Source organism: Oryza brachyantha, chromosome 8 (assembly GCF_000231095.2).
Source record: "Oryza brachyantha chromosome 8, ObraRS2, whole genome shotgun sequence".
Taxonomy (NCBI): domain Eukaryota; kingdom Viridiplantae; phylum Streptophyta; class Magnoliopsida; order Poales; family Poaceae; genus Oryza; species Oryza brachyantha.
In genome coordinates, this window is record NC_023170.2 from 16,682,534 (window position 1) to 16,707,937 (window position 25,404).

Genomic DNA, 25,404 nt, shown 5'->3' on the forward strand with positions numbered 1-25,404 from the left:
TGCCGCCTTGCCGGCCGAGTCGATCGGCACCACACACACACCCAACCATCCATCCCTCGCGCTCGCATCGCCTTCCCCCACCGGAGCTCCCAGATGCCGGGCCTCACCGCGCCGGCGAGCTACTCCGACGAGCCGCCCCGCCACCCGGCGCTCAAGGTCAACTCCAAGGTACGTACGCTCACCCGCCTCTCTGCCGCTCTCTCTCTCTCTCTCTCTTCGTGAAATCACTCTCTATCGACCTTGTTCGGTTGCGTTGGGTAGTTGCCTTCTCGGGTCGGGCTTGCATGCGCGTTTCGCCACCTTGGATCGGGGGAGGATCCGCGGCGGCGGCGCGGCTGGACGGTCCGGCTATCGGGTTCGCCGCCCCCACGCCGCTGTCGCTGGATCGCCGGAATCGCGGCGTCCCCCATTCCGTACAATACAGTGACTGCTGGCTGGTAGCTTGTACAGTCGATTCGTGGCGGAGCGTGTGCTCATCGTACAAATGGGCATCTGATTCTCCATTTCCCGGCTTAAGCGATCGGGAGTGGGTTTGGGATTAGGTTGACGTTCATCGCTCCAATTCACTCGGGTGTAATACAGGCTGCCGCTGCGAGCCTTGTGTTGTCTGCTGTGTAGATTAGCATCGGCGATTCATGAATTGTTCTGTTTAATCGTTTTTCTTTTTCTCTCGGAGAAGGAGTCCCTTCCGAATTTTACAATGACCAGGAATTGAATCCTAAATCTCAAAGTAAGGAAGTTCGCGATTTTTCTGTTTTCCTGGTATATTTCAGAATAACTTCGATGGAGAGCGCGATTACATTTGTCGATTCCTTATGGAGTCCACTTGGATACTTTTACTATTGTCCTTAGTCAGCAGGTATCGCAGACAACAGACTGATTCTTAAAAAAAGTTAAGAAACAGACAAGCTACATTTTATCTTCAGTATAATCTTCAAAGTCTGAACTTCATTCAAATTGTGATGTTGATCCATGCTATAGTCTATTACATCACCAGCCAATAGATACTTCGCTGAATAGGATAAATACGTGAGGGAAAGAACACTCCAACTTGATTTTCTATATGTTCTCTCATAGATCAGTGTGTGGTATATATTATAGTTAGCAAGTCTTATATTACTTTAACTGTTTGTTTGGCAGGAGCCATTTAATGCTGAGCCTCATCGATCCGCATTAGTTTCATCTTATATCACCCCAGTTGATTTGTTCTACAAGAGAAACCATGGACCAATACCAATCGTGGATGACCTCTCAAGGTTGTCACCGGAAACTATGTCTTTGTTTATCATTATGTTTTTGTCACAAAACTTACCTTTTCCAGTATGACTGAATTAACAGATATAGTGTTTCCATCACTGGTCTTGTCAACAAGCAAATTCATCTATCTATGGCTGAAATTAGGTAAAGTACTTCATTCTGTAAAATGTTATAACATAAAAAATACTCTTCTTTTAAGAATTGATGTAAACTTCTCATGCAGGAGCCTCCCAAAGTATGATGTAACTGCAACACTACAGGTTTGGCACAAATGCTCCTCCCCTAACTTTTTTCTGTAACCTAACTTAAACATAATTAGTAACAGAACAATACTATGTTGGTATTTGTAGTGTGCAGGCAATAGGAGGACTGCGATGAGTAAGGTACGGAAAGTGAGGGGTGTTGGGTGGGACATATCTGCTCTTGGTAATGGTAAGAAATGCTCCATGTTTATTCAGTATGTATTCTCATGTATTGTTTTTAAGGTTCTAGAAAGGCAATTTGACGCACTCATGCTAGTGTATGCTACTCATAACTGATGTCCAGAAGATACTGCACATTCTGTACAGCATGAATTATGGAGAAATAATCATATGATTGGAGTGACTTGCAAGGAATACTCTCTCTTTAGCTAGGTCTAGCATAGTTTTGTTTCATGGTTCTATGATTTTACATACTATAATGCGTTTTCGTTTTTCCTGCATTGGCACACCCTGCTTGGTGATTCTTATATCATACATAAATTTCTCTGTAAAAATGGATGAACTTTGTTGTTATAACAACTAAACTATATTTTAATCTTTTGTATTGTCCCAGCAACATGGGGAGGAGCAAAGCTCTCTGATGTCCTTGAACTAGTTGGAATACCTAAGCTCAGTTCAGTCACATCTTTAGGAGGCAAGCATGTTGAGTTTGTCAGTGTCGACAGGTGCAAAGTGAGTATGTTAGTCTGTTCATCAACCTGCAGTTCCTTTATCTTACCTAGCTAATCTCAATAGCTGTATTTCAGGAAGAAAAAGGTGGTCCTTATAAGGCATCAATTCCACTAAAGCAGGCAACAGATCCTGATGCTGATGTGTTACTTGCATATGAAATGAATGGAGAGGTGAAATAACATTGATTTTTCTTTTATTAATTGAAAATGATAACTTCCCATATGAAGCTTATTGATTTTCCAGATAGCTTTTGTTTGATTTTTCACTTCGTTCTCGTTTTCAAGTTGACGCTATTAATCCATCAAAATATAGCCTGACACTGTGACACATTATTTATTCAAAGTTACCTATCTTGAGAAATATCATTTATTAATTTGGTTAGTACACAAGCAACACCTGAAATATTTATTACTAAATATCAATATCCACCAGCAGCACCTTTCTTACACCAACCGAGCCTATGGCAAAATAATGTGGGACTTCTTGTCAAATACTGGTGCACTAGATCTGAAAAATAGTGACAATCTACATGGAATCTGGAGGCACATATGTTCTTTTGCTAACTTTCTTCTGCTGGCTCTCTAATGTGGACCTATGATATGTACAGACCCTAAACCGTGACCATGGGTACCCACTTCGTGTTGTTGTACCAGGGGTTATTGGTGCACGTTCTGTAAAATGGCTTGATAGTATCAACATAATCAAAGAAGAATGCCAGGTTAACTGAAAGTTTCAGTTCAGTACCTTATCACAATTTCCAGACTCAACACTGATTACTGTTATCGATCAGGGGTTCTTTATGCAAAAAGATTACAAGATGTTTCCACCTTCCGTAGACTGGGACAATATTAATTGGTCAACTAGGAGGCCGCAAATGGATTTTCCTGTACAGGTGTATTACGTTACCATTCATTTTTCTTACACTAATTTAATTTGCTAAAACTACTGCAAGCAGCTGGCAGTGTTTTAAGCCTCTTTTCGTTTTCTTTTGCATCTTTTAATGAAGTAGTAAGCTAGGTTTCTGCCTTTCCAGATATCTTATCATAACCTGTTCTTTTTATTAAGCAGTCTGCTATTTGTACCCTGGAGGATGTAGATGTCATCAAAGAAGGGAAGGTTAGTATTGTTTTTATTCCATAATGTATGTATGTTAACCTTGCAATTGTGGCCTTAATTGTATATACCACATTCAGCAGTGGTTACATTTGGAAATGGGAATTTATGGACCGGTACCTCTCCATGCAGGCTAGGATTGCTGGGTATGCGGTTTCAGGTGGTGGCCGTGGCATTGAGAGAGTTGATATATCTGTCGATGGGGGTAAAACATGGGTCGAAGCTCATAGATACCAGAAAAGCAATGTGCCGTACATATCTGATGGACCTCAAAGTGATAAGTGGGCATGGGTTCTCTTTGAGGCTACTTTAGATATTCCAGCTAATGCTGAGATAGTAGCTAAGGCGGTAAGCTCTATCCACCACTAACTGCTGCACTGTTTAACCAAATATTTTGCGCTTTGCACACATGCCTGAAAATGCATCCTCTGTGTGATACAGGTGGACTCAGCAGCAAATGTTCAGCCCGAAAACGTGGCGGACATATGGAACCTGAGAGGAATTCTCAACACGTCTTGGCATCGGATTAAAATACAAAATTCCTCGTGTGTGGGAAGATCCAAAATGTGAAACAAGTACATTGCCGAGTGCTTGGAATGAGAAATCAAGAACCTTAGTGTCCCGGAATAATAATAGCTTTTTACTGGAATAATAATAGTTATTGCAGCATTCAATGATTCTCGCAAGACTCTAATAAACCTGTACTAGAGAACTACTATGTTGGAATCGTGGTGCTGGTGGTGGTCTGAACTTGTGTGTGCCCTATAAAGTGTTCTGTACAGCTGCACTTGTTGGCTGACGATATGAGACGAAATGCAATTTTGGGCGTAATACCAAGCACTGGTATCTTGTAAGCCTGAAAGTATACAAAGCAGCTGCTGCTTGGAAGTAACATGGCCAGCGTTCCATTAATCCATGTGGTAAAACAACTCAGGATGTGTGAACAAATACTGAAGTACATACACCACGATGTGGAAGGGTAAGGATTTCAGCATGCGATGACGCTGATACTACCAATGGATTTAGATTACAGATGAATCACCTACTAACTTCTACAATGCCTTTTTTTCTTTTCTAAAAAAGAGAACTTACATTTACTCCTTAGGGTGAATGGAATGGTTGCAGCGATCATAACCTAGACCAAACTGTCCTAGGGGAAAAATTATAAGGATGCAGCTAGACACATGATGCTAGCTACCGACAGTTTTGCAGCTGCAGAATTTCACTGGAGCTGAAGCTAAAATGACAAGCACCAGTATTTTCCTAAGAGCATTCTGCTGCCTCTTCATGTCCATCGGCATTGCCCTGCGAAAGTATGCGAGAAAACATTCAGAAGAAAGAATCTAGGAACCGCAGAAATTTGTAACTGCAGGAGAAAAAAGAGATTGGCCAACTCACAGCGGTGGACACTTGGTTATTGATTGAGTACATATCCTTGAGCATTTTGTCTAAAGTATCCTTGGTTAACTGAACCTTCAGCTCTTTTTCCACAGCTGATGATCTTGCACCGTTCCGAAGCTGCAAGAAAGACAATTTTTACACAACATCGGGTCATGCATCCCAGGCAATCTGATTGAACTTCAGCTAAACAATTGAAGTTGATTTCACAAAAGAAAAAAAGTTGGAAGCATAGTCAATGGACATATGGAATGAAACTTTAAGCAAAATTATAACAAAATGACACATATCACAGGAAAATAATTGTTTCAAGCATACCTCAGCACCAGCAGCAGGCTGCTCTGTTGTATCTTGGTTTTGATTTGAAGCGCATTCTGTTGTTTCCGGTTGCGCTACAGATGCCTACGAAACAACCGACTGAGTCAAAAACAAGAAACAATCCTTCTGTCAATAATGACCAGCAAGCACATTTTTATCTTCATACTGATTCAATGCCAACCATTGCCTAGGGAGAGCTTAGACTCTCTGATTCGGACGCTGCACTGCACACTAGGTAAACATTAGATAGAGCAATTATTTCTTAAGCTGATTTTGATGTTTTTTCATCGTAGTTTATTTTCAGCATTTTTTTAAATAGTTAAGTACACATATATATAGGTTTTGCCCATAAATTATTCTTTGATCGCTGATAAGCATAAGCGAAACGGTGAGGCGTATAATCACACAAGCAAAGAGGCCAGTGAGCTAGAACTTGCTGATTTTTTACCTGATCCTTTGCAGTATCCTCTTGCCACTCCGCCTGAAACTTCTGCAGGAGCAAGGTGATCAGCCTCTGCAGCTCCGGCGACACCTCCTCGGGGAAGAGCTTGGCGACCTCGTCCTTCCCAATGTTGTCATGGACGCATCTGCGAATCAGTATCCTGAGGCACACCAGCAGCTACAAGAGAGGTGGGGGGAGATCAGTTACAGGCGAGCGCGCAGAACGCCGCGGCGCGGGAGGGGGGGGATAGGTTACGGACGGGGTCGAGCTCGGCGTCGGAGGCGAGCTGGAGCATGTCGCGGACGACGGCGCGGTCGGCGGCGTCGAGGCCGGTGCGGCGGGTGCGCCAGAGCGCCTGCAGGATGTACTCCACGGACTCCTTGGAGGACGCGCGCGCCAGGAGCGGGAGGTGGTTGTGCCCCCACAGCGCCGTCGCCGTCGCCTCCATCACCGGCCGGATTCTGCCGCCGGCGCCGCCTGGGAGAAGAAAAGGTTAAAAGGGCCGCGTGATTGTTGGTGGGCCGGAAAATAAATGGGCCGTTTATGAGTTATGATGGGCTGGAAATCTCCCCCCGCTATAAGATGTACAGGCCCACTAGCCACCGGAGGGAGTATACAAGGCCCATAGGCCACTCTACCAGAGTCAATGTTCATAAGTACAAGCGCACATACCCACTCTATCAGAGCCAATGGTCCAATCGTTTCGCTTTTTAGAATGAAAAATGAAAACACGTTTTTTAAATGATAAATAATTTACAGTTAAAATTTTTATATGCGTGTCTATAGTGACTCAAAAACAAAAGTTGTAAACCAAATATCAAGTCTAAAATTAAGTTTAAAAATTTAAATTTTAGCTTATAGGCAACGCAACTCCGAAATGATGGGAGCCAATGTGTATCCAGTGTCTGAGAGGAGCCTCTACCCCTGCACCATGAAGGGCGCACCATCCATGTTGTTGCCGGTGGTGGTGGCAGCCACCTGTCGAACTATACACATCCGTACACGTACATCTATAGATGCACAACACATCCTATTTTGGATCCAGTGACTTTTTTAATCTCTTATCACATTGGATATTTAGACGTTAATTAGGAGTATTAAATATAGACCGATAGTTACAGACACACTGAAGGAGACCTAGGAGTAGAGATTACATCGCATATTTACACTTGCCTATTGGGCTGGGCTAGGCTGTAACTTACATAATACAGACTAGCGAGGTGTTAGTTCAGTTAATTTGGTAATTTCGGTTTTTTAAAAATAAAAACTGATTAAAAAACCAAAAACCAAAATAATTAATTTTCAAACCCGATTTAAAAACCAAAAACTGAAATAACCAGTTATTTCGGTTTTCGGTTTCGGTTATCATGGTTATTTCGGTTTTCGGTTTCGGTTATCATGTTCAGTTTTTGGTTCAGTTTTTGGTGAATTTGCCCAACCCTAGATTTCAGGCTTAGGAATGTGCACTTTTAGATGACTACCCTGCTTAAATTCGCCACCAAATATCGTGTTCCGTTTCATTTTATAATGTGCTCTAACCTTTGGATATGGATAATGTTGAATTTAGAGACATATTTAATATATATACATCAATATAAATAAATCTAACTATGGCCAACAAAATCTTATAGTATAAAATATAGGGAGTGCTTTTCAAGTTTGTGGCAATTTTCTCGAGCCTTCATCTTTTTCTTATGTTTATATTTATAAGCCAAAATTTAAATTTGAAAATATAAATTTAGAGTCAATTTTGCGGTTTTCTTCGTAGTTTAATTTTTAGTCTCTAGTTTTAGATAGCTAAAAACATTTATATAAAAGTTTACGCATATATTATCTTTCAGTCAGTAGTAAGTCATTTCGCTTATGCTTATAAAAAGCAAAAAAAACGAGCTTACAAGCGTCGTGAACTGAAAATTATCGGACTAAAAGTGCTGAAAAAACAAAACAAAACAAAACAGGGAACGTGATGCGGCATCTAGGTTATCTTTTTTTCTGAATTTTGGTTGAGCCACGTCACCTATAAATCTTAGCCATTGGATCTAATCTGAACGCTCAGTAACCACTAATGTTAATTCTCTCTTCTCTCGTAGAGCCATATCACCTTAATTGTTTTTAATCTTAAGATGATACATTAAGGGTGTAAACTGTATCTCTTTAGGATAATACATCAAGGGTGTAAATTGCATCTCTTCACATCATCTCAATTGTTTTTATCCTTTGCATGACTCATCAAAAGTGTAAATCGCATCCATTTCCCCAAAAGGCACACCATACAGCCCCATCATTCATAACTATGGATAATAGATAAAGACATAAAAATATATAAACATATAAAAAATGTTCATACAGTAAGTAAGAAAAAATTTTAGAACTCATAGTTCTCTGGCAGCAACGTACGGTGTATTCATGTAGTTAATTTAATGCAGATCGACCAATGCACCCATCTTGGCTCATCTCCTGGTTGTATATATATGTATATATAGATCACCAGCCATGGCCATCCAATAAACCATCCAGCTTAATTTCTCACGACGCAGGAGAGAATTAGTTGCCCTAGTTGGATAGAATACATTAAGCCACTGATGATCATGGGGAGGAGAGCGCGAGAAGGCGGCGTGGCATCAATGGTGGTGGCCGCGCTGGTGGCGTTGGCCACCGCGGCGAGCGGCGGCGCGTCGCCGCTGGAAGGGTTCCAGCCGCTGTCCAAGATCGCCGTCCACAAGGCCACCGTCGACCTGGACGGCTCGGCGTACGTCAGGGCGACGCCGGCGTTGCTCGGCGAGCAGGTATACACGCTATTATCGATCAGCCCAGACAAATTAATTTGCCTAATTCGAAACCATGTCGATTTGCAATTGCGAAGAGAAGAAAAATATGCAACTAACCTCTTATTGCATTCTCAGAACAATTTAATTATGCTAAGCGAAAGCAATTAATGTAGCTGACCAGTACTGCATTTTTCAGCAAGAAAAATATCTGCAAACGCGAGGTGGTAGTTGTAGCTAACTCGGCTCGTGCACTGCATCCGGAAAATATCTCAGGCCTAGCCGCCTAGACATTTACGTGTTAAAAAGAAAAATCTGATCGATCTTACCTATCATCAGCGTATACGTCAGATCATAAACGTTGTTGACTGGAGTAGGCGATCGATATACGAGAAGTTTTATGATTCTTGACAAAAGTGAAGAGTACTAAATTTTTAATATATATCTCGATATACTCATATTTAGTATTTAAAGAGGTACATAATTTATACCCTACAAAATATGTTATCTTAAGATGAATTTTTAAATGGTAAAAAAACTCTTAATATATACGTCGTGCATTTTTAGCATGAAAGCATCAAGATCGATCAGGTGTGCAAGTAGGTGGTTTTTAATTGTATCGGCTTGATTCCAAAATTCTTTTATATTTTAAATATTTTTAATAAATAATTTTATTACTAAACCCGAAGAAAAATATTTTTACCGTATAAACTTTTTGAACACGCTACCAACGTATACTTGTGTGGCAAGACAACGCTGTCACACAGAGTGTTTTGGTTTTATGGAATTTTGATAAGGTATAGGCGTTTTATTTGAAACCGAAGCCAACAAGAGTTGGTGCTATATTAAGAAAAGAAGCAGGAGTTTGAATTCCTGGAAAAAGGAAAGGGGCATAATAGTTAAGCATTGCCTAGCCGATGAAGTACTATAGCATATCAAATCAATATGGAATAGAATGAAAATTGAGCGGTGAAAATGCTAAACAGTAAACCCAAACAGAGCATGCAATGGCGGAAAGTGAAAATGGAGCAGGGCAAAAGAGTTACCTCTGGGACTTCGTAGGGGGTGTCAGCTGACGAAGTGGATGAAGACATTGGCATCGACGAAAACTTGATGCAGCGACGGAGTCGATGAAGAAGATGGCGGAATCCCCTTACGCGGAACGGAGGTGCGCTCCGACGGTTATGATGATCTTGAGCGAGGAAAGCTTGGCGCAGCGAGTGCAAGGAGTGCGCGAGAGGGTTGCAAGAGCTCGGGGAAGGAGATGAAAGCAATTGTGAGAATGGCTAAGTCTGAAAAAGGGTGGAAACTTATAAAGCAAGCCAATGGGAAGACGACCATTAGCACAGTACGTGGAAACAGGGAGGCCGTTAACTGTACCGTTGGAACAACAGTTGAGCCGATGATGGAAGATGGTTAAAACAGAAATGATCCGATAGCGGAAATCGGTTACAACAGAGAAAATTTCGAAACAATGAATTATTCTAAAATTGGGGGGATATGTGTTAGCGCCAGATTTTGGAAAATTGCCATTATGGATTAATGCACGATTAGAGACCGCGTCGGACAGGAAAAGGGGAATCGGCTGAAAGAATAGACTGAAGAAGATACGAATTTAGCCGATAGAGTTTGAATCGAGCAAAGATTGGAGTCCAATTGTGTCCAAAAGCTTGGAGATAGATTCGAAACTAGTCAAAGTTCATGTAAATTAGTTTTGTTTTTATCTTATAGTTTGTTTAGGATCTTATATCTAATTAGAGTCCGAGTGTAATAGGTTAGTTATTAACACGGATCTATATCCGATTAGGTTAGTTAGATTCCGGGATATAAATAGGCTATCTCGTAGCTTTGTAAAGACAACAATCAGTTTATCTATTCAACTTTGGCGCATCGCCAATCTTTTTGACAGAGCGAGCTCTCGACGCGAGGTTTGTTAGCCTCGCAATGTAAATTCGTGTTCGTCAACCCATCGATCGGCTAGAACATGACTGTCTCGATTTAGTTCGATCTCCTGCCTAGCTGGTCGATGGCTTATCTGAGGCTTGTTATTGCTTTGATCTGCTCTTAGTTTGAAGTAGTAATAGGTTCTCGATCAAGTCCTCACAGGTTCTCTATTCGATTCGTCGATATGAATCTATTCAACTTGATTCTATCTTGGTTTAGTCTGATCAATCTAGTTGACTGGATTTGTATCGTCAGATTGGATCGAGTACTTGTGAGGGCTTATCGCTGAAGTCTTAGCTAGCATTATCTTAAGTAATCCATCAGTTTATTTATTAAACTTATCAATCTTCTGTTTCCTATAGTTATATTGTGCTTGACTGCATACTGTCTCGGTTAGGTCTGATTTATGTAAGTTTGGTTCAGTCCGGCTATAGGAGCTTGTCCGATCGGCTAAGATTAGTAAATAAATCGATGAATTATGTGGTTTGGTATTCGATTACTCATACATTGCAGTGTTTACTGATTTCGTGCATGATTACGTTTAGATCTGAACTGTCTTGGTTTAGTCCGATCTTCTAGGTCTAGCGCGAGCATGTATGTGTTTAGCCATTATTGTTCCGCATTAGTAGTTGCTATAGCAATCCAGTTTATCTCAAATTCCATGTTTAGTCCCCTATCGGCTATTGACTGTGCATGCAGTAAGCATCAGATTGGTCCGATCGACCGATTAATTTTGAGACTATCTCGATTAAGTCCGATCTTTTAAGATTGATGCATTGATTGAGCTATTTGGTAATTATCCTACTCCTGATTCAGCCGATTGGGCATATTTTTGCCTATACTCATGAAATTCCTGTAAAGTCGATCGACTAGTTCATCGGCTAGGGTCTTGAAACGGTATTGGCTATCCGGCTGATATATAGTGGTTTAGGTTTAACTGTTTTTTCTGTGTTATATCTTGTCAGTTATAGGATCAAACTGACTGTCATACCCATCAATCTAAGAATTTAGGTCCTGCACTGGAGTGGTCTTAGAGTAACTCCCATGCTTTTTTGTGTGATACATTGTTGTCATTTTCAATGTCAACAGACTATTATCGTACACTTTAACTAGGTAAGAATGACAAGAAAACGATCAGTGTACTTATCCATGTCGCCTCCCACGCTACCTCCTGTCCACTGACCATAGGTTTTCCTTGAGCACGGTGTTTGAGTTGGCCAAACTCTCGGTAACCCTTAAGGAGGTCACACTCTAGGGTTTCACCGATGAGAAGGAGGTCTATCAATGTACCAAATATGGGAGGTGTAGATATCATCCATGGTCTTACATGCTTGTGTAGCTGACATTCAACGATGACTTGGGATACTTATTTCTTGAGAGAGATAAGAAGTGGAAGCCAAGCACCTGCTAGTCCATAGAGAACCAGGTTTTAAATACTAGGATGGAGAATTTAATGGTTTAGTCTACTTATCGTGGGTCGATTTCTGCATCGAGGGTTGCGGTCTTACCATCAAGATGCCCCTCGACTTCTTGGCATGATCTATATATTTTCGTGAGGGACCATGCCAACTAGATGGCATACTTTTCCTTGGCCAGCTTCTCCGTAACAGTGGCACCGAGAAGTGGGTTGGAGTTGAGATTGGATGACTAGCCATGGTGAGCTAAAAGACTATTTTTTTGAAGACTCATGTATTTTATATAAACGAAGAGGTTCTACATAATACATGAGAGATCACAGTGCAAGCAACACAATTATGAGCTAGCGTACAACTAGTTTTGTATAAAAGCCTATGTACAGTGCGAAAATTACAGCTTGGAGCAATAATTTGCAAAAAAAAAGGACCTATAAAGAAATAGGAAAAGCAATTGAGCCCTTCTCCTTCTGTAGACCGCATCAACAACAACGAGGTTTTCAATTCTGGCTTCTACAGAGGATGAATCAAGGTATGTTGCAATTGATTGAGCCGCCACATGAGCCTAGGAGGGGCCTCGTACATATGGAGATAAAGATGGTGGCATGAGCAAAGAAATTTCGGACATACCATAGAGGATTTCCACTGAAACTTGAAGATGGTAGCATGAGGCTTAACCCTGATCTATGATACCAGTAGAGCAAGAAGAAATCACAAAGAAAGATGCAATGAACCCCGTATGGGAGTTTGAGGTTTGCTTAGCTTGTTTTAAAATCATCAGGTGCCTCTTGAAGCTCTTCTACCATAGACCAAATGAAGAGCGTCACCCTTGGAACAAGCTCACAGGAGAGGTTGGAGACTATGACCGATGCTACCTTCACTCATGAAAATCTAGAACCACCTACAGTGCTGGGACGAGGGTGGTTGGTGTCGACATCAAAAACCACCTCGGATAAAGGACCTACCACTACAGGAGAGACCTCGACGGATTGGAAAACCCAACTAACCCTACAACTAGAAAAAAAACTACTAGAAGTGCTAGGAGTCCCAACCTCTCTCCCATTCTCTCCTAGCGGTGAAACACGGTGAGAGGGAGGAAGAGGGATCAGAAGATGGTGAAATTTACTATAGACGATAGGTATTAAGTTGAGGGAGACCGCCACCACCTTTGACAACCAGCTAAAAGACCGTGGTACCATGTGATATTTACATAACCTAGGTGAAACATTACTTCTATCTTCGTGAGGTATGGCAGTATGTATGTGTTGATAACTTGTTTGAATCACCGTAGGAGATTACATATTTGTAGCATTAGCCCATGATTCAACTAGAAATTACAAATTTTATTGCAAAGGTCTATCAAGGGACGAATCCAACACGGAGTCAGAGAGAGAGGAAGGAGGGGAAAAAGAAGAGGGGTAAGAAGACAATATCATCAACTTGGATCCACCCCTATGACCTATCAAGTCCTAGCCAAACCTGATGTACTATAGATTTTCTGTTTATATAATTTAATTAAAAATTAACATAAATAGTTCTTTAAAAAAATGCAAAGTTAGTGGTCGATATATCCAACATGACAAATGCTTATGGTAAGTTATAAATGCTTGAGAGAAGAGGGATTGGAGATTTTAAAGGTGGCTTTCTTAACTCCCTCCTAGTGGGCGTTTTATCCACATAGGAGGTTGTCTGCACAATCATCCCCTCTCTCAAGCGCTCATGAGTGGAAACATTTTTCAGGTGGCCCTCTGCTCCGATTAAATCATACAATAGGTGGATGTTAATGGGGGCACATGCAAATATGGCGAGCACCATTGGCCGCCCGTCTACCTGATGCCAACAAGTGTTTGGCACGTCGGATATATCCGACATACAGTGTCTGTTTTATATATATCACCACTAGCTCGATGTTGGGTCTAGTTTTGTAATGTTTTTAAACAAAAATCTATTTTTATTTTAATAAGAAAGGTATATAAATAAAAAAATCTTGTAGCGACGATCGAGCTAGTCTGGGCAGCCGGGCAACTTAACCAAATCCACGTGATTTGTAGAGTAATTGACAACGACAAAAGTTAGCAAATTAAAATCTTATAAACTAGTATCGAGAAAGGCGTGATCTTGCATCTTCATTAAAAAAAATGGGAGAAAAACGAGCGTCCAAACTTTCAGTGAACCGAATCAGCTGACTTGCTGCAATAATTGAGGATGATCGAGTTCAGTACGTACCGATATTATAAATTAAGTGCAATAATTGAGGAACCAATCTAACTAAATTGGATTTGTATAAGACTTCCACATGTTTTTTCTATCATATTTATATTGCATATAGATCCATCTCAACGACATTATAATTGGTATGCACTCTTCTTGCTTCTAACATTAAGCCAGTCTCAATGAAATGAAGGTTTTATGAAGATATTATGTGCATTAATTATGTGATACATTAGCACAAAAGAGAATATTTGTATGAATCTATGAGGAGAGAGAGGAGATTAGTTTCATGGCCATGAAACATTTAGGCACCGTTACCAAGTTCTTGGTAACATAGTGAAACTTGCATTAAGAAGCAGGCGTTTCATGCAATCTAACACTCTCTGTATGCAATTAAACTTTCAGTAGTAATTAAATGCTTTATTTAGCTTTGAAAATGGTACAATAAAATATTACACTGTGAGTAACTGTTTCATGTATCGTTCCATCAAGATAGCTGTTTTGAAAACTGTGTAGTGAAATTGAGCATTGAGTCTGGCCTTAATGTGATCATTTTAGTCATCATTAGCATGTATTTGATTGAATGGATTCAATGGGACTACGCACATTTTTCAAGATGTTTGGCCTAGGGACCTGTGGGATGTAATATCCCTAAAATATAATATTTCTAGCGGCGGATTTTACCTTGCTAGGGGGTCTCTGACCCCACTACCGATTCTAATACCATGGAGACCTCCTACGCCTTCACTAAATTTTTAACCATAGGTTTATAAAAAGAGGGGCTAAAGTTTTTTAATGGTTACTTTCTTCCAAATAGAATATTCCCCAACATAAGAGTTAGATTCATTTTTGAAAATGGCAAACCAATCCAACACCTCACTCTCACACGTACATATGAACCACACCTCTCATTCCTTAGAAATGCGTATATAAAACCGTCATGTAAAAAAAATAAACATAACCAACACTATCCCATCCAAACGAAAGACACCCTTAATATTATTAATTCGAATGGAACACAATATCTTTCTCATACTAATCACTGCAGTTTGAGAGAGCCAAATGGATGGCTAGATGATAATTTGTATGCTTTTCTGATAATATCTTAGGGGTATAAATTTAATAGAAAGTTAAACAAGCTGTTTCAAAAGGTATTCTAAGCAATTTTTATATGAAAGTTTTTACTAAAAAATCGTATTGTTTAGTAGTTTAGAAAAGCACACTAAAATAATCTGAAATTTGTAAAATGAAAATAGCATGCATTCTAAAATGGTCACATATGAGAGTGTTTTCAAAATAAATATAATTTCGTTTAAGTGCCAATCACAATCATATTTGATCTGCTACACCATAGTTACTGGAGTTATAATTTTAGGTTATGCACCTACTTTACACAACCTAAAAATTATTTTAATAAGTAAGCGTTGTCTCAAATTTCTAATTAAGTTGTGCTCTCCTACAATTAATTTTTCTGTTGGGAATTAACCCAATAAATTTAGCGACTTTCACAAATTTATCATTGAACATCCATCTCTTGTATAAGCATTTGTTAATTAAAAAAAGACGCATTTGCGATGATGCTTTGCGTAGTACGTCTTTCATGTACTAATCACACAAATAATTATATCAGCCAATATCATCCCTATACTAGATCTCCGTTTATTCCAAAGATACCAAGCTGATAACTCGATGGCTTATTCGGTTTGGTGAAATTTTAATACATAAGAATAGGAAACAGTAGGAATATAAATGGATGCGCACGTATCAACTAATTTAAACTTTTCCAAGTGTCTTAATTGGATGAAATTTTTTTTCTATGTTTACCTCCAAAACTTACGAAAAGATTCTTTAACTTCCCTATCTATAGAAACCAAATAACACTCACGAGAAATAATCTTTAGCACTTTTAATCATTTGTTTTTTCTCCGAACCGAACAAAACCCTTGTCTATAGGAGACAAATTAAAAGAAAAACAAAAGGCATGACAGGCTAGCTCCAAATTAATTAAAGCCTTGTTTAGCTCCAAAAATTTTTCCCAAAAAATCACATCGAATTTTTGGAGACCTAAATAAAACATTAAATGTACATGAATATTAAAACTAATTACATACTTATGAGGAAAATCATGAGACGAATTTTTTAAGCTTAATTAGTACATGATTACCTATAAGTGTTATAATAACCAGCTAATGACAGATTAATTAGACTCAAAAGATTCGTCTCGCGGTTTTAAGGCGGAATCTGAAATTTGTTTTATAATTAAACTATGTTTAATACTTTAAATGTATATGACCGTATACGTCGATGTGATAGGTCTCCCATAAATTTTTAATAATTCCACGGCGCCTAAGCAGAGTACGTGCTCCACGCGTGAGAATAATTTAGTGCGGACCACTGTGTGCATGCGTGTGCCCTCCACCGCTGCCCAATTTTGTGATACTATATAGGTAGACCACGGCCATGGCCGCCATGGCGAATCATATCCCAACACACACACACAGCTAGCTGATTGAACCACCTCGCCGGCCGGCTAGCCAGAGTGAGCACGATGGGGAGGAAGAGAGGCGGCGTGGTGCAGGCAATGGCGGCGGCGGTGGCCGCGCTGCTGCTGGCTACGGCGGCGAGCGTGTCGTCGTCGCCGCCGTTGGAAGGGTTCCAGCCGCTGTCCAAGATCGCCGTCCACAAGGCCACCGTCGACATGGACGCCGCGGCGTACGTCACGGCGACGCCGGCGTTGCTCGGCGAGCAGGTACGTACACACTGGCCAGCGCCGGCCATGATCCATCAGCTTTCAGAGATAAGTGATTAAAATCGTCTCGGAACCATAGATACCTCAGGTTCACAACACTCAAATTAATTAAGCTATTTAGTTCGAGGAGTTGACTCCAGTGTATTTACTGGTAGTATAATTTAATCCATATCATTAATATATTTTTATTAGACGACTGTTATTAAATTATACTATCAACATATTAGATGCAGTAGAAATTTGAATGAGTAATATCATCTTTTTACTGTGATCTTCATTGCAAAAAAATAAAATTACAAAATACGGGTAATCAAGTAATTAACTAAGTATAAAAAATACATTTTTCTATGGTAGTAACACTGACAGTAAAATATACCGGAGAGTTATCCTTAGTCCAAAGGGGGTCCTACACACGTTTAAGATTAGCCGAGATCGAAGGATCCAAGTGTTAGCTAATTTTTTCATAGTTGTTTGAGGATATATTAATGAATGATTTAATTGCTGCAAAATTAAAAACATTCTCTTAATTCTTAAAGGATTAGATAGAGAACTTTTATACAAAACTACTGTAAAGAAACACATTTAATAACATACTCCTCCATTTCAGAAAAAATAAACTACTTCTAAGAATACATCTGGACAAGTGCTATATATGTCAATATTCATCCTAATAAAGTCGTTTTGTAGGCTAAAGTGAGTATAAAACATGCCCATAAAAATACAAAAGAAAACGACAAGGGCCATAATATGGTCCAAATCGATCCCCATTAATTTTTCATCGGGGCATAGCTGTAGACACTTGCATGAGTAGTACTAGCAGCAAGATATTATCTGGGAGACAGTGACAGTTGGCTGTACTGACATGCACATTTGGCTGGTCAGCAAAGCACACAGGGAGAGATCTTTGATTAAAAAAAATCATAAGAGTAAACTATATGACCGGTCCTTAAACTTATGATACAATATCATTTAATTTATAAACTTAGAAAATACACGTATAAATCCATAAACTCGTTTTAACGTCTAAAATTATAGACCTGGTACATTAAAACCAGTTCATAGACCTGGATGATACATTAAAACAAATTCATGGACCTGGATGATACATTAAAACAAGTTCATGTACCTAAATATGCATTGGACCTAAGTGTAACCGCGCCACAAGTCTAAGGATCGGCCATATACTTTACTCAAATCATAAAATAACTCTAGATTTAAGGTTAAAAATTCAAATTGGTGATGTATAAGCTTAAGAAAAACAAAAAGATAAGGTGTTTAAATGCAACGACCTCCCTACTGTCTAGTACTAAAAAAATCTTATTTAAGAAAAGAAAACTGAACTTGTCCTTATATAAAGTTGTATAGTGGAACAATACTGACGATAATACTCCCTCCATCCAAAAGACTATTTTTCACACTCCAACTTTTATCTCTTTAATACCCCTTAACCACATGTTAACTGCCATTTCATAATATTTTTTATTAATTATAAACATTTTAGTTTAATTTATCAACTTTTGTTTTAAAGTTGTAGGGTTGGTTTGGTTTGGAGCTCTAAATTAACTATTGAGGTTGCATATTTTTTTCTAGGTTGACAAAAAAATTGTTTTCATCGAAATGGATACAAAACACTATTCTATTGAAACTATCAAATATTAATAACAACAACAAAGCACGCTAGGTTCGGAGTCTTTACAAGATTGATGGAGTATACGTACTATACTAAAGTATTATAATGCATCGATCTTAGCATGAATGAAGCATCAAGGTCAGCGTGTGCAAGTTGCTAGGGGATAATTTACCATATTACTACTTGACTGGATCAGCTTAATTTGGTACTCTGTCAGACTGTCACACTCAGTAAAACCAATCAGAGGTAGCAGACCATGACTTTGTCTCTTTAATTAACGAGCACCTAGCGAGCATCTAGCATCGATTTATTCCCTTTACTGTTGGATCTTGTGCTTCAACTTGGGCCCATTGGGATTGTTTAGTTTGGGGCCAAAACAGTCACCTAAATTTACTATTGATTGAGCGCATTGGTAAACCCAAAATAGAAATTATCAGGGATTTAATACGTACTAATTATCTAATTTTTATACTTATATACTAATTAATATAATATAATTTAATAAGAATTGGATGATTTACCCACAGTCCGAGGACCCTGGGAAGGTGTAGGTTTGCAACTGATCGAGCGTGGTTTTCGTACAAGTGCTACTGTGTTCTACCGTTTATATCTTAGTTATATAGATAGAGAATTTAAATGTTTTATAAATTATGTATGTGTCTTATAATAGTTGGCATTAAATAATTCATAATTCACTTGATTAAATAAAGTTTATTTTCGACCAACCGAGCGCCGTTTCTACCGATGCCGCATTTAGTTTTTTGTTTAATGCTGCGTCTCTTTGAAATGTTTCATCTTTCTAGTGAGTTGAAATATTAGACCAAGTGATGAAACATTTCATTTTCTAGAATTGATAGAACTACAACGTCTGTTTTTTTTTCTTGAATTTGGTGGCGTGTCCTACTAATTAAGTACGAAATATTGGCTTTGTAAGAAAATATTGCATCAATCATGTTGTGATCTGTGATCTGCATTAATTATTTCGCATGCTGAACGCCACGAGAGAAACACCCGGGAGTCTTCTGGCTCGCTTTACAAGATGGTGGGCTAGCCAGTCTGGGTTGAAAGTCTCACTTCTACCTAATTAATTGATATTAGGTCATTCCCTAATATCCAAGTTTTTTTTTCGACGCTACTAAGATTTGGAGCTGTGTGTATCTGACAGGGAGAGGACACCGAATGGGTCACTGTGAAATACGGCCGGACAAACTCTTCCGCTGACGACTGGATTGCCGTCTTCTCTCCAGCCGATTTCATGTACTAATAACTAACTAATTAGTTAATCCTTTCAATTTTTCTTTCACTTAGAGTATAATATTTAGAAGAGATGTATTGCCTATACATCATGTGACGTCAGTGTATCACTTGTGCAGCTCTGGCTCGTGCCCTAACCCTTCCAGGTACCCCGGCGAGCCGCTGCTCTGCACAGCACCTATAAAGGTGATCAATTTGCTTCTCTGGGCCTTGATTAATTTGTTGATCCCACGGCATATATGCAGCAATTTTTACAAATCTGCAACATTTCTGACGAACCTGAATTTCATCTTGGTTATGCATATCGCAGTATCAATTTGCCAACTACTCGGCGAACTATCTGTACTGGGGAAAAGGAAGCATCCAGTTCCAGCTCATCAACCAGCGCTACGACTTCTCCTTCGCCTTGTTCACTGGAGGTCTCGACAACGTAAGCATTAGGAGCGATTTTACCGTTCTTAAGAAAATATCCCTGAGAAAATACATCTGGTTAACAAAAATTACTGTTAGATTTTTTATACCTAAAGATACAAAATAACTGAAGATATTAAATTTTGTAACAAAAAATACAGTATCTTCCAGTACTTTCTAAAGGATGTTAAAATTGCTCAAGCATTGATCTTGATGCAATTCGATGCATCAACTCTGAAGTCTGAATCTTGATGAAGCTAAGCAATTGATGCTGATGCAATTGGCATGAGCTCTGAATAATGGGCGGTGATGTTTGTGCGTGCATGGGATGCATTGCAGCCTAAGCTGGTGGCGGTGTCGGAGGCGATCTCGTTCAAGAACCCCAAGGCGCCCGTCTTCCCTCGCCTCGCGCAGGGCAAATCCTACGACGAGATGACGGTGACATGGACGAGCGGCTACGACATCAGCGAGGCGTACCCGTTCGTGGAGTGGGGCATGGTCGTCTCCGGCGCCGGCGCCGGCGCCGCCGCTGCTCCCACCCGCACCGCCGCCGGCACGCTCACCTTCAACCGTGGCAGCATGTGTGGTACGTACGTTGGCATGCACATCGATCGATCACCGTTTCTTTCAATTATGCGATAATAATGGTATAATCCCCCAGGTTATCAAATGCTCAGTTTAAATAAAGAAAGTGTATCTGTACTATCACAACATGGTAAATTTATTGGATTTTATGAACTTATTCTACTAAAAGAACTGATGTCAAAGTTTCAACCAGGTGTTGTTCCAAACATTGAGGTAGTCATCGTTTTGCCTTTTGGGAGAAAACCAGAACCGACATATTTGCAAATAAAAAAAGCTATGGATAAAAATTTTACATACATGTTAGCGATGCGGAAAAATAAGCTATAAGAAAACTCTTAAAACAACTCTAAAGTTAAGGTTAAAAATTTAAATTTTGGCCTATAAACATAAACAGAAGAAAAGAATAAAACCACAAATATTTATTATCAAAGGGAGTATTTCTCATGAGAGTAAGGGACACTGACACAGTTGTGGCATGCGAGTGTTTCAGGTGAGCCTGCACGCACAGTTGGGTGGAGAGACCCCGGCTTCATCCACACAGCTTTCATGAGGGACCTGTGGCCCAACAAAGAGTGAGTTCCACTGCCACACACTATCAATCCTTGTATTTACTAGTGTAAAACAATCTTTGATATGATCACGCGGTGATTACTGCAGAAGCAGTGGTATTACTCAAGTGAGATCATGATGAGCAATTATATATTCAGAACTTGTTGTGTGTATCACATGATTCAGGTATTACTACAAGATTGGGCATGAACTATCTGATGGATCGATCGTGTGGGCAAAGCCCTACACTTTCCGGGCGCCACCGTTCCCTGGCCAGAACTCGCTGCAACGCATCATCGTCTTTGGCGACATGGGAAAGGTGAAATTTTGATTTAAGGGGATGATTAAAAAGCCAAACAACATATTTGCAAACAAAAAAATAATTTATGAATAAAATCAACTTCGGTGAAAAACTCTAAAATCAACTTCAAATTTAAGGTCGAGAATTTTAATTTTATCTTATAAATATAAGCAGAAACAAAAAAATAGCGTGTAAAACTTGATCCAATATAGATCAAGACCAAATTATTAGTACTCATTTTGGTATAGCCTATAATCTGAAGAAGTGCGTGAATGATTAGTGTGCAATGCATTCTGACAACTATACACATATTATCTAGTGTAATTTGCTAACAAGTCAGAATAATTTCAGGCGGAGAGGGACGGATCAAACGAGTTTGCCAACTACCAGCCAGGATCTCTGAACACGACAGACAGGCTGGTTGAGGATCTGGACAACTACGACATTGTGTTCCACATCGGTGATCTTCCCTACGCCAATGGCTACATCTCCCAGTGGGATCAGTTCACTGCCCAGGTGGCTCCCATCACCGCCAAGAAGCCCTACATGATTGCAAGGTATGAACTGCGCCTATGTGTTGCATATGCAATGTTCAGACAACTGAAGAAACCTGCAGGCATCAACCCCTATCTTTGCATTTGCAATTCTGTTTATGCTTATAAACCAAAATTTTAATTTTTAATCTTAAATTTAAAGTTAATTTTTGGGTTTTTTCACCTAAATTTGTTTTTTCAGTCTTGGTTTTTAGACCGCTAAGATTACATATATAAAGTTTTTATTCACAGACTATCTTTTGTTTACAAATATATCATTCATAAAAAAGCCAAACAATCACCTATTATGTATGAATATATATATCATCCATGTTGATCGATTGATGCAGCGGCAACCATGAGAGGGACTGGCCCAACACCGGAGGTTTCTTCGACGTCGAGGACTCCGGCGGCGAGTGCGGCGTCCCTGCTGAGACCATGTACTACTACCCGGCCGAGAACCGGGCCAACTTCTGGTATGTCGCGGCACAACTCTGCTCCTCTGTACGCTAAATTGTTGAGATTGTTTACCGTTCTAATCCATCAATGGTTGACCTACGGAAAATTTGTAAACGTGTCATTATAATTTTACAAAGTTAGCGATATGTCATTGGTATCTCAATGACATATCACACCCGTATGAGTCAATAACATGTAGGTCAGGATGACATATCTTCAATTTATAAAATTATAATAGCATCCTTACAATTTTTCCTTGGACTTGAACTTACTGGGGAATGCATGATGACAGGTACAAGGTGGACTATGGGATGTTCCGGTTCTGCATCGCGGACTCGGAGCATGACTGGAGGCAGGGGACCGAGCAGTACAGGTTCATCGAGCAGTGCTTGTCGACGGTGGACCGGAAGCACCAGCCATGGCTGATCTTCGCGGCACATCGCGTGCTGGGCTACTCCTCCAACTGGTGGTACGCCAACCAGGGCTCCTTCGAGGAGCCGGAGGGGAGGGAGAGCCTGCAGAAGCTGTGGCAGAAGCACCGCGTCGACGTGGCATTCTTCGGCCACGTCCACAACTACGAGCGCACGTGCCCGCTGTACCAGAGCCAGTGCGTCTCCAGCGAGAGGAGCCACTACTCGGGCACCATGAAGGGCACCATCTTCGTCGTCGCCGGCGGCGGCGGCAGCCACCTGTCGGGCTACACCTCGGAGATACCCAGGTGGAGCATCTTCAGGGACCAGGACTTCGGGTTCGTCAAGCTCACCGCGTTCAACCACTCGTCGCTGCTGTTCGAGTACAGGAAGAGCAGCGATGGCAAGGTGTATGACTCCTTCACCGTCGATAGGGACTACCGCGACGTGCTCGGCTGCGTGCACGACAGCTGCTCCCCCACCACGCTCGCCACCTGAATGAAGAAAAACGATATGGCATTAGGATGTATTGATGCTTCATCATCCAGCTAGCAGCTGAGAGCCTGCGAGTGATCGGCTGATCGAGTTTCTTCTTCTTCTGTTTTCCTTTTCAGCCATTCTCAGGTGTGGTAGTGGCCGATCCCTTGGCCCATGTCTCTTCCTTGCGGATGGTGCTGACAATAAAACTGCTCAGCTGCGTGGGCACAAATGTCTAGTAGTGGATTCTTAGTGAGAATCTGATCAGCTAGCTTGTTTTTACTGATGGTATTTTACCCACAAATGCCCAAGCATGAAATGATTTGGAAGAGGCCAGTACTCGCATCCTAGAACTCTATCCATTTTCCAAGTGGACAAACTATGCGGCCTGTTTTTTCCTGTATTTGCAAGTATTTATTCTATCGTGCCGATAGGTTCATACGAGCAGTAATAAATATAGACACATATAAATTATATACATGAATCGATGGATAAATCTAAACACAGCTAGAAATTCTTACAATATGGAGTAGTGGCTTATTTGGATTAGATTTATGTGCAAGTAGGTACTTCATTGGATTAGGTTACCCGCGGGGCCGACCAGTCAAATGAGGAAAACAAAGCAACAAACCCCTAGTGCCTCCTCTATACCTTCACCCACCATCACCACTTGCCACATACAGATACAAGTCCTCCACCCTCATCATACCAGAGCTGCACCAGAAGAGAGGAAAAGGAGAGGAGAGAATGGGAGGTGGAATGGATACTGGAGAGCATGGGGTTCTCATATAAGTCATAACCACAGTTTTGGTTTTGTTGGTTAAGTTCGGTATCGTGTCAACGTTACGTAGCAAACCACTTACATTTCAGCAGCACCAAAACATGTTGTATCGGTTAAAGGTGTCGGTTACTTTGGCAAAAGTTTTATCTTAGAGTTTGCTAAAGTTAGCCATAAACCAAATTTATATTGGTGCAAATTCTTTTCGCGATCTTGGGACGGGCAAACCTCCAACTGCCCAGCTTGCAGGCCCCGAAGGCCTGAAAGAACCCGGACACCCCACAAACTGACATATTATTCTCATGATTTATGCTATTTCACCTTAATGCTATTTGCTTATGTGAAGACAGGACATTGCTATACATCTGATTGATTAGTCCCACAATGCGATGTGACATGCCAACACAAGGAGACGCACTGTACGAGTGAATGACAGAATAGGCCGAATTGCTCCTAAGCTGAAATTCCCGTAAACAACTTAAGCTGATATCCTGTGGCTATTAATAATACTCCGTCCATATTTAAATGTATGATACTTTAACTTCTCGTCTTATTAAAAAAAATAGAGGTATCATTTATTCTGTGACTTGTTTTATCCCTAAAAGTATTTTAACCACGATATATATTTTTGAATGCTTACATTATTTTTTAATAGGACTAATGATCAAACATCGATTCTAAAAATGAAAACATGGTACATTATGAAGGGAATATCTGGCATTGTGTAGACAAGAATTACATGTATACTCCTTCCGTTCCTTTTTAATTGCCACAGTTGACCGCTAGTGTTGCAACCTTAACCACTAATAACTAATAAATGATTAGATTATAATGAAAGAAATTTTAATATTTATGTTTAGTATGTACTATTTGGTGTTTACTATGTAATACATTTCGATAATATGACATCTATCTAAATATTTAGGTAAGTTTTTTTTTTCCAAAACGACGAATGGTCAAAGTTTAAATATGAATATTGCTTGGTGACAGTTAAGTATAGAGAGAACGGAAGGAGTATTTCTTAAGTCTGCAGTTGAGTGTCAACCAGTAAGGAATTGATCTCATACCTTTACATGAAAGAGCCAGCAATCACGAAGTAGGGTTTCGCTCTCAGTACAATCCGCATGTCCAACAAAGTAGTACCCATTTGTCTGCAGGCTTCAGTTGCAAGCTCTGGCGCAGATGGACGTCACCAGAATTCAATTTGCTGAAGATGGGGAGCAGCCATCACAATGACTTAGAACCCTCATCTTTTTGTTTAACACTTCCACTACATTGGAGTACTATATAACAAAGCGTGAAAAGACCATACCTGCTCAACTTCTTGAACCTATAGAGGTTAATTATGAAAAGATAAAGAAGCAACAAAGCAAAGCAACTGTCAAGGCTCTTCTTCCCAAAGCTTCAGGCTTTGTTCAGCTCGTGGTGACACCAACCACGTATGTGCTACTTGTCTTGCAAGCAAATCCAGCA

General features: G+C 40.2%; 3 protein-coding genes and 1 long non-coding RNA gene across 6 annotated transcripts; 2 read left to right on the forward strand and 2 right to left on the reverse strand.

Moving 5' to 3' along the window:
- On the forward strand, nucleotides 1-4,043 carry LOC102714033 (sulfite oxidase). Its single transcript, XM_006659525.3, has 12 exons — nucleotides 1-168; nucleotides 1,141-1,256; nucleotides 1,339-1,401; nucleotides 1,481-1,517; nucleotides 1,608-1,689; nucleotides 2,074-2,192; nucleotides 2,267-2,362; nucleotides 2,800-2,910; nucleotides 2,983-3,084; nucleotides 3,261-3,308; nucleotides 3,438-3,653; nucleotides 3,747-4,043. The coding sequence occupies exons 1-12, from the start codon at nucleotides 94-96 to the stop codon at nucleotides 3,873-3,875; spliced, it is 1,194 nt and encodes a 397-aa protein (XP_006659588.1). The 5' UTR covers nucleotides 1-93; the 3' UTR covers nucleotides 3,876-4,043.
- On the reverse strand, nucleotides 4,031-9,339 carry LOC102699333. 2 transcript variants are annotated; one of them, XM_015840443.2, is made up of 6 exons: nucleotides 9,275-9,339; nucleotides 5,723-5,940; nucleotides 5,470-5,640; nucleotides 5,022-5,105; nucleotides 4,704-4,823; nucleotides 4,031-4,610 (listed from the first exon to the last, which is right to left on the reverse strand). In XM_015840443.2, exons 2-6 carry the CDS (start codon nucleotides 5,909-5,911, stop codon nucleotides 4,569-4,571), a joined length of 606 nt encoding a protein of 201 aa, XP_015695929.1. In that variant the 5' UTR covers nucleotides 5,912-5,940; nucleotides 9,275-9,339; the 3' UTR covers nucleotides 4,031-4,568. The 2 variants fall into 2 exon arrangements, with proteins under 2 accessions (XP_015695929.1, XP_040382525.1); XM_040526591.1 differs by lacking the exon at nucleotides 9,275-9,339 and adding an exon at nucleotides 7,861-7,943.
- Nucleotides 7,973-23,482, forward strand: LOC102699614 (nucleotide pyrophosphatase/phosphodiesterase-like). 2 transcript variants are annotated; one of them, XM_015840442.2, is made up of 10 exons: nucleotides 7,973-8,249; nucleotides 19,340-19,431; nucleotides 19,548-19,614; nucleotides 19,739-19,858; nucleotides 20,179-20,425; nucleotides 20,915-20,996; nucleotides 21,160-21,292; nucleotides 21,626-21,831; nucleotides 22,158-22,283; nucleotides 22,559-23,482. In XM_015840442.2, exons 1-10 carry the CDS (start codon nucleotides 8,046-8,048, stop codon nucleotides 23,172-23,174), a joined length of 1,893 nt encoding a protein of 630 aa, XP_015695928.2. In that variant the 5' UTR covers nucleotides 7,973-8,045; the 3' UTR covers nucleotides 23,175-23,482. The 2 variants fall into 2 exon arrangements, with proteins under 2 accessions (XP_015695928.2, XP_040382523.1); XM_040526589.1 differs by lacking the exon at nucleotides 7,973-8,249 and adding an exon at nucleotides 16,080-16,544.
- Nucleotides 23,086-25,327, reverse strand: LOC107304825. The gene is made up of 3 exons (XR_001550873.1): nucleotides 25,244-25,327; nucleotides 24,999-25,138; nucleotides 23,086-23,170 (listed from the first exon to the last, which is right to left on the reverse strand). It is a non-coding gene; the product is annotated as an uncharacterized LOC107304825 (long non-coding RNA).
- Between the last annotated feature and the right edge of the window lie 77 nt (nucleotides 25,328-25,404).